The sequence below is a fragment of the Arachis ipaensis genome, chromosome B05 (assembly GCF_000816755.2).
Source record: "Arachis ipaensis cultivar K30076 chromosome B05, Araip1.1, whole genome shotgun sequence".
Lineage (NCBI taxonomy): Eukaryota > Viridiplantae > Streptophyta > Magnoliopsida > Fabales > Fabaceae > Arachis > Arachis ipaensis.
The window spans coordinates 149,172,854-149,181,554 of NC_029789.2; the positions used below are offsets into that span (position 1 = coordinate 149,172,854).

Genomic DNA, 8,701 nt, shown 5'->3' on the forward strand with positions numbered 1-8,701 from the left:
TCTCATTAAATTAAATATTTTTAATTTTAATTTTTATAAATTTATTTAAAATTCTTATTAACTTAAATATAAGAAAGTCTTTATAAATATTTTCACCATTATTCGGAACTAACGTAAAGACACGTTCAAAATCTTTACAGCCACTTTTGACTTTTTATTCTCAAACTCAAAATATCTTATAATTTGTTTCAAGAATACGTTTCAAAACAAATATTTTCTCTCATAAATATAAAATATATTTACCGAATATTTCGATTCAATCTCAAATTTTAAAATTAACTGAAAAAATTCACTCATGCAAGACTTTTCATATATATTTTATATGATCATTATTTCATAATAGTTAGAAAGAACACGCAGCCGGCCAATGAGTAATAGCTCAAATGGCATAGATTTCCCATACTCAATTAAGAGGTTGCGGGTTCGAGTCTCATATCTTTCCAAATTTTTACGCCAATAAGTTATAGCTCAAATGACATAGACTCCCCATATTCAATTAAGAAGTCGCGGATTCAAGTCACATATCCCCATACTCAATTAAGAAGTTGCGGGTTCGAGTCACGTATCTTTCCAAATTTCTCAATGAGTAATAGTTCAAATGGTATAGTCTCCCCATACTCAATTAAGAAGTTGCGGGTTCGAACTCCTATCTTTGGTAAAAAAAAAAAAACACACAACCAAAACAACTCAACATACATCATTATTTTCACATAGAAAGGTCAACAACATAACTGTGATGATATTGCCACGTAGCTGAATATAGTGCCAGACGGCTAAGAACAAAACCCCCTGATGAAATTAAAAAGTTAACAACATATATAATTATTGAGACATTAATTAACTTATCAAAATATACGACACCACCACTTCAAATAAATTAACTAAAGTTAACCCTTAATTTCCACAGGCTCAAGGCCATTGTCAATTGAAGTCTTGACAGCATCTATGACCAATTGTGTTTTCCTACTAATTACTGGCCACGTGTCCTCCGGTTTTGAGTTATTGTACTTAATTGCCCCTACCAAGCGTGCAAATTCCTTCACCATATGTACCTCTTGAGGGAGATCATTGTAAACTACATTATCACTTGGATTTGGAGCCCAACCTATAGAAAGTTCCACCCAATTAGAGTTTGAGCTTGTTGAAAACTTGGCCTCTTTCTCTTGATTAGGAATAACATAATCATGAACGCGTAATGACCCTTTTGTCCCCATTACAATAATATCCATAGACATATCCGTAAGAAAGGAACAATAGAATGTTGCTACTTTGTCATCTTCCCAAGATAAAGAAGCCCCACAAGCTAGAATGACACCGCCATCATTGTATGTGGGTTTGTGCAATGCTCTTGCTGATTTAGGTAACTCATAATTTGAAGCCCATAAAATTGCTCTCACACAATACCAACCAGTGTCACCAAGTGCTCCAAGAGCATCAAGTTCTGGCTTCACACGAATATCATTCTCTAGAAAATAAGGACTAACTCCATAGGAAAAAGTTGCATGTACCTGTTATTAATTAGTTGATGATAGTTACAAATAAATGATGACAAAATTGTATAATAATAATAATTTTTACTGACATTACATAATGTAATATTTGCATCCATTCAACAATATGTGCATCTATAAGAAAAAAAAAAACAATATATGCAATCAAATTCTTTTATCTAAATCAAAATATATGTTATTTCTTAATATTGTATTAGAGGAATATTAAAAAGCTAATCTGAATTTATTATTTTTGGCTAATGGTTAGTAATCAATATTTAAAAAAAAATAAATTAAAAATGTGTTAATTAAAAATAATAAATTCTCTTGCTCATGCTTGAGCATTTCTCGTTATATATATATTACTATTGCAATAGTAAGTTTCTTTCAACCTTTCGCTTTATAGAAGAGGTAAACTGATTAAAAAAATTAATTGTGCAATATTATCATCAATATAATCAATATATATATACCCATGAAATTAAAGATATATATATTTGTGAATATTAATAATGAATATATACCGATTGAAGGCGTCCAAACTGTTGAGGATCTGAGAGGAAGTGAAACATTTGAGTGGTCCTAGGGTGGTGCATCCACATGGTAGCATCCATGTATTGCAAACCGTTGGATTCACACGCCTCCAAAATCTTGTGAAGATCATGAACGTTGAGAGCCACAGGCTTCTCAAGCAGCAAGTGCTTCTTCTTCTGAGCAGCAAGCACAGCCCACTGCACGTGCAAGCTTGTTGGAAGTGGCACGTACACAGCATCAACTTCAGGGTCATCTATAACACCTTCGTATGAACCATAAACCTTTATGCCACAATATGTTTCAAAAATTAAAGTCATCATCGTTAATTAATTATAATCATCTCAAACAAATTCTAAATTAATATATGTGTTATATTGAAATTTTGGTACATTTAATGATTTTGTTACTATATATAGTTTATAACATAGAGTAAGTATTGTAAGAAAAATATTTAATAACAAAAAAAAAATTAATGAAATGTTTTAAACTTATTATAAGTTGTTTTTATGTGGATATATATATGTAGACATATTAAGAGTTAAGACCTTAGCATGGGGTTCAAATGAGTTATAGTTCAAATGGCATAGACTCCCCATACTCAATTAAGAGGTTGCGGGTTCGAGTCACATATCTTTCTAAATTTTAGTCAATGAGTTATAGCTCAAATGACATAGTCTCTCCATACTCAATTAAGAGGTTACGGGTTCGAGTTTCCTATCTTGACCTTAGCATGGGGTGGGAAGCCGTTGGAGGCAGCGAACTTGGTGGCCTTGTCAAGAGAGCGGCTTCCGACGGCATAGAGGGTGGCGTTGGGGGAGAGAGTTATGGCCCTTGAGACCTTCCTTGCTATCTCAGCACACCCAAGTATCCCAAATCGTATTGGTGGTGCGTCTTCGGCCATGGTTGGATAGTGTTTGTTTTAGTTTTAGGCCTTTGGGTATGGTTCTTTTTGTAGTATTAAGGTTGCTTTGCTTTATAACGTGGTTGATGCCCCCCTTTGTGAACAAGTCAATATATATATATATATATATAGAGGAGTATTAGGGGCAGCAACTTTTGTGTTTTGTAACTATCAATTAACCATCAATAATGTTTTTAATGGTGTGAGATTACATTTAATGGTAGAAAAGTATCTTAATTTTTATTTAATTACCTATATTAAGCAGTGATTGTGTAAGTTGACAAGTCACTACTCACTACTGAAAAAACGGACAGACAAAGTAGCCGGCAGCTTTGCCATGACCACTTTTATTTTAACTTCGGTTTCTCTTGTTGTGAGTGATAAAAACCTTTTAGTATAAAATGTCTCATGATTAAGATCAATTTGTCTTGATAAATTATTGAGAAAATTTCATTTCTCTATTTTGACAGAGGCTAAAATGNGACAGTCATTTTAATATCTATCAAAAGAGGAGAGTGGAACTTTTTTTAAATTATTTATATTTGGGTTTGTCATGCTCATGCATATATGATGTGTTCAATAACTAGATGTTTTTGATAAGCTAAATTATGTAATAATTAAGGGAGCCACTCAGATAAAGACGGCTAAAACGTTTTTTTTTAAAGATGTTTTTCAATAATTAAAATTTAACATATATAATCAATTGAATCATATTATTTTTGTCAAAATTAGGTTAGACAAATTGATTTAACCAAAAAAATGGCGGTGAATCAAATATTGAATTGATCTAAATTAATATTATTTTTTTATAAAAATGACTACAATACTCTTATTATAGAAAATGATTAAAATACTCTTATTATATATATATATATATTAATTTTAAAAATTCTAAATCCTAACCCTACGATAGAAAAATAAAGGACTAAAATTTAGGATTCTCAAAATTAATATATATAATAGAAATATTTTAGTCATTTTATATAATAGGGTACTGTAGTCATTTTCTATAAAAGATAATATTAATTTAGATCAGTTCAAGATTTGATTCACTATTTTTCGGTCAGATCAATTTATCTAACCTAATTTTGACAAAAAATAACACGATTTAATCGATTATATGTATTAAATTTTAATTATTAAAAAATATATTTATAAAAAGACGCCAGCATCTGAGTGCATCCCCCAGAAATGGAAAAAGAATTTCAACACAATCTATCTCTTCCTCCTTCGTCACAATAATTCACAACAGACCTAACATGAAAAAATGAGATTACAACATAGACTTAATCACATCCCAAATTTCATATTAAAATAATCCTGTGGCTGCTGCAATAATTGTGACTTGTATGTGAACCATGAATTAAAAGCGAGTTTGGATTGCTAGACCAACTTAAATAAATTGCTTTTTGATTCTAACGTACAAAAGTCTAAAGATGCAAATCATATTTGCTGGTGGGTAGGCATAATAATAATGTATGAGATATACTTTAATTTTTCCTCAAATTGAAATAAGATAAGGTGCCTTTCTGGAATATACAAATAAAGGAAAAGACAAGAAGATACTTACTCATTATGAGTGATACCCCCTGAATATGACAATTACTATCGGCTATTGAGGCATGATTTGATCCTGAATTTGGGCAGGTAAATCTTAAGGCCATTATTGTTGTAAATTGAAGCCTTAAACTCTCAACCGATCATATCTGACCACATGTGTTTTCCTTCTAATTATGGTTAGCCACTTATCCTCACAAGACCTTTCTATAGTTTGTGTTCCCAAATTTTCTTTTATCATGTCACCGCTATTGATATTGAAATCTTGAATTCTGTGCTTTCATGTGACTCTACACTCTTAAAAATAAAAGACCATTGGTAATAAGGATTTTGTTGCATATTTCAGGACTTTGTGTTTTGTTGTAATTGTAACAGGCCGAGAAAAAAGGTAGTGTTTTCATTTAGTTATCTTATGTGTACATAATAAAATTTTAATTTACAATAAATTAATCTTTAGCCTATCAAACTAAAAAAATTATAAATTTATTCTCGCGTGTGAACACTTCTAATACTTATGGGGTGAAACTTGTGACCTAACTTCAGTCTTCAGCTATCCTAACTAGATTAACTAGACTAGGCAGCCGAGGTCTTGGATCAATGGCACACACAGGTTCGAAATTAATGTGAAGGTACGTTCAAAACCTTTAGGGCCATTTTCAACCTCTTATTTCAGGTTCAAAATATCTTATAATTTATTTTAAGTACGTCTCAAAACAAATATTTTCTCTCATAAATATAAAATATATTCACCGAATATTTTGATTCAATCTTAAATTTAAAATTAACTGAAAAAATTCACTCGTGCAAGATTTTTCATATATATTTTCTAAGATCATTATTCCATAATAGCTAGAAATTCTTTTTACAGGAAGAACAAACAGCCAAAACAACTCAACATCATTATTTTCACATAGAAAGGTCAACAAGTCAACAACATAACTGTGATGATATTGCCACGTAGCTGAATATAGTGCCAGACGGCTAAGAACAAAACCCCCTGATGAAATTGAAAAGTTAACAACATATATAATTAGGAAAAGTATATGGAACCAAAAGGTGATCAGCCAAAAAATAAACAAAACCGTTTAATTAGAATCACTTTTTGAATAATATGTTTAAAAACTGTTTCTGAGATCACGGAGCACAAACCAAAACCCGCATTTTTCATGGAGCCCAAACACATTTTGACTGATATGCTTTTGTTTCCTAGTTGTTCTCATATAATTATTGAGACATTAATTAACTTATCTAATATACGACACCACCACTTCAATCAAATAAATTAACTAAAGTTAACCCTTAATTTCAACAGGCTCAAGGCCATTGTCAATTGAAGTCTTCACAGCATCTATGACCAATTGTGTTTTCCTACTAATTACTGGCCACGTGTCCTCCGGTTTTGAGTTATTGTACTTAATTGCCCCTACCAAGCGTGCAAATTCCTTCACCATATGTACCTCTTGAGGGAGATCATTGTAAAATACATTATCACTTGGATTTGGAGCCCAACCTATAGAAAGTTCCACCCAATTAGAGTTTGAGCTTGTTGAAAACTTGGCCTCTTTCTCTTGATTAGGGATAATATAATCATGAACGCGCAATGACCCTTTTGTCCCCATTACAATAATATCCATAGACACATTCGTAAGAAAGGAACAATAGAATGTTGCTACTTTGTCATCTTCCCAAGATAGAGAAGCAGCACAAGCTAGAATGACACCGGCATCATTGTATGTGGGTTTGTGCAATGCTGTTGCTGATTTAGGTAACTCATACTTTGAAGCCCATAAAATTGCTCTCACACAATACCAACCAGTGTCACCAAGTGCTCCAAGAGCATCAAGGTCTGGCTTCACACCAGGCACGGACCCAGTAAGCACCATCAGGGGGCACTTGCCCCCACTGGATTTTCATTTTTTTAAAAAAAAAAGAAATAGTTATATATAATATATTTTAATTTTTATATCTTCATATAATTAATAATGTTCAACAAAATTTATTCTAGTATATATATTTTTGCCCGCACTCCTAAAATTTTCTGGATCCGTCACTGCTTCACACGAATATCGTTCTCTAGAAAATAAGGACTAGCTGTATAGGTAGAAGTTGCATGTACCTGTTTAGTCGATGTGTTACAAACAAATGATGACAAAAATTGTATAATTGGTAAAGTTTAAAAGACTAGGAATATGTCTAATCTTAAGGTGAAAATTTACATGCATATAATTGAAAATCGTTAAATAATTTGACAGATTTAACTAAATTATCATCTAACGATTCTCAGTTATTAATTTTACATGAAGTTGACTGCACCTGAGTTTCTACCTTTATATAAATTTAAAGAAAAGTATAAGGTACTAATATACTATCTGTCAATTTATTATTAATAATAATTAATTATTATATTTTAAATATTCATGAACGTTGAGAGCCACAGGCTTCTCAAGCAGCAAGTGCTTCTTCTTCTGAGCAGCAAGCACAGCCCACTGCACGTGCAAGCTTGTTGGAAGTGGCACGTACACAGCATCAACTTCAGGGTCTTCTATAACACCTTCGTATGAACCATAAACCTTTATGCCACAATATGTTTCAAAAATTAAAGTCATCATCGGTAATTAATTATAATCATCTCAAACAAATTCTAAATTAATATGTGTTATATTGAAATTTTGGTACATTTAATAATTTTGTTACTATATATAGTTTATAACATAGACTCCTTATACTCAATTAAGAGGTTGCAGGTTCGAGTCTCTTATCTTTCTAAATTTTTTGCCAATGAGTAATAGCTTAAATGGCATAGTCTCCCCATACTCAATTAAGAGGTTGCGGGTTTGAGTCTCCTATCTTTTCAAATTTTTTGCCAATGAATAATAGTTCAAATGGCATAGTCTCCCAATACTCAATTAAGAGATTGTGGGTTCGAGTCTCCTATCTTTGGTAAAAAAAAAAAACATAGAGTTAACGAAAATATTTAATAACAAAAAAAATTTAATAAAAAATAATCAAAATTTATCTTATTTAATATTTATTAATTATCATTACAAAATTAATGAAATGATTTAAACTTGTATAAGTTGTTTTGATGTGGATATATATGTAGACATATTAAGAGTTAAGACCTTAGCATGGGGTGGGAAGCCGTTGGAGGCAGCGAACTTGGTGGCCTTGTCGAGAGAGCGGCTTCCGACGGCATAGAGGGTGGTGTTGGGGGAGAGGGTTATGGCCCTTGACACCTTCCTTGCGACCTCAGCACACCCAAGTATCCCAAATCGTATTGGTGGTGCATCTTCTGCCATGGCTGGATTTGGAGGAGTAGTTGTGTTAGTTTTATGTTTAGCCTTTTAGGCCTCAAGTATGGTTCTTTTTGTATTATTAGGGTTCTTTTGTTTGATATATAACGTGGTTGATGGCCCTCTTTGTGAACAAGTTAATAGAATAAATATTACAGCATTGATATTTTGTGATTTATAATTATCAATTAATTATCATTAGTATTTTTTAATAATGTGAAAAACAAGTGTATGTTGTATTCAATAGTCGTGAGAAATGAACTAAAAGTGAGTTTGGATTATGGTTGGCCACTTGTCCTCACAAGACCTTTCTATATTCTATATTTTTGTTTTCTCTGTTCCCAAATTTTCCCTTATCATGTCACCGCTATTGACATTGAAATCTTGAATTGTGTACTTTCATGTGACTCAACAGTTTAAGAATAAAATATCATTGGTAATTGTCTCATATGTATGTCTAATATAGTAATTTTATATTTGTGATAATAGAGGATTTTACACTCTATTACTCTAAGTCTAAACCTGTGTATAAAATATAAGCATTCTAATATTCCATAATCATGGATATAACCTGGTTTGGTATAAGATTTTTCGTAGATTAATCTCTACTTGATGTTGGGCTTATGAGGCCCATCATGTTTTTCTCTTCTCACTGATACCAATAGTAACTTAGTCTAAGATGTCCAAACATACAAAACACTTGATTATTGGTATTTATGACGAGAAAGAAATGTTTTCTTGAAAAAAAGAGAAAGAGGTGGGCCAGAAGAATGAATCGAAATGTTAAAGTTTCATACTTTCATTGAAAAGTCATATGATCATCCCGTTTCAATATAAAAAAAAAAAAGTCATACTTTTGAAAAAATTTTGTGGAAATAATTAATACTAAAATATTATCAATATACTAAAAATTAATTATCATATTG

The 8,701-nt window shown here is 31.6% G+C and overlaps 2 protein-coding genes across 2 annotated transcripts; both read right to left on the reverse strand.

The window, feature by feature from the left end:
- Positions 794 to 2,913, reverse strand: LOC107644992 (uncharacterized oxidoreductase At4g09670; the record flags this gene model as incomplete). Its single annotated transcript, XM_016348985.2, is given in 3 exon segments — positions 794 to 1,508; positions 2,015 to 2,305; positions 2,749 to 2,913. Coding segments are annotated over 3 exon segments (1,077 nt in total), but the record flags the coding sequence as incomplete, so codon positions are not given.
- Positions 5,285 to 7,994, reverse strand: LOC107641581 (uncharacterized oxidoreductase At4g09670). The gene is made up of 4 exons (XM_021124092.1): positions 7,605 to 7,994; positions 6,906 to 7,052; positions 5,705 to 6,389; positions 5,285 to 5,506 (listed from the first exon to the last, which is right to left on the reverse strand). The coding sequence occupies exons 1-3, from the start codon at positions 7,779 to 7,781 to the stop codon at positions 5,775 to 5,777; spliced, it is 939 nt and encodes a 312-aa protein (XP_020979751.1). The 5' UTR covers positions 7,782 to 7,994; the 3' UTR covers positions 5,285 to 5,506; positions 5,705 to 5,774.

What these genes read in the sequence shown, in the direction of transcription:
- LOC107641581 (XM_021124092.1), bottom strand. Translation starts at nt 7,781, where the DNA reads ATGGCAGAAGATGCACCACCAATACGATTTGGGATACTTGGGTGTGCT. An exon ending in GCTTCCCACCCCATGCTAAG is followed by an intron (nt 7,053 to 7,604) that starts GTCTTAACTCTT and finishes TGTGGCATAAAG; the next exon opens with GTTTATGGTTCATACGAAGG. An exon ending in AGAAGCCTGTGGCTCTCAAC is followed by an intron (nt 6,390 to 6,905) that starts GTTCATGAATAT and finishes AAAAAATGAAAA; the next exon opens with TCCAGTGGGGGCAAGTGCCC.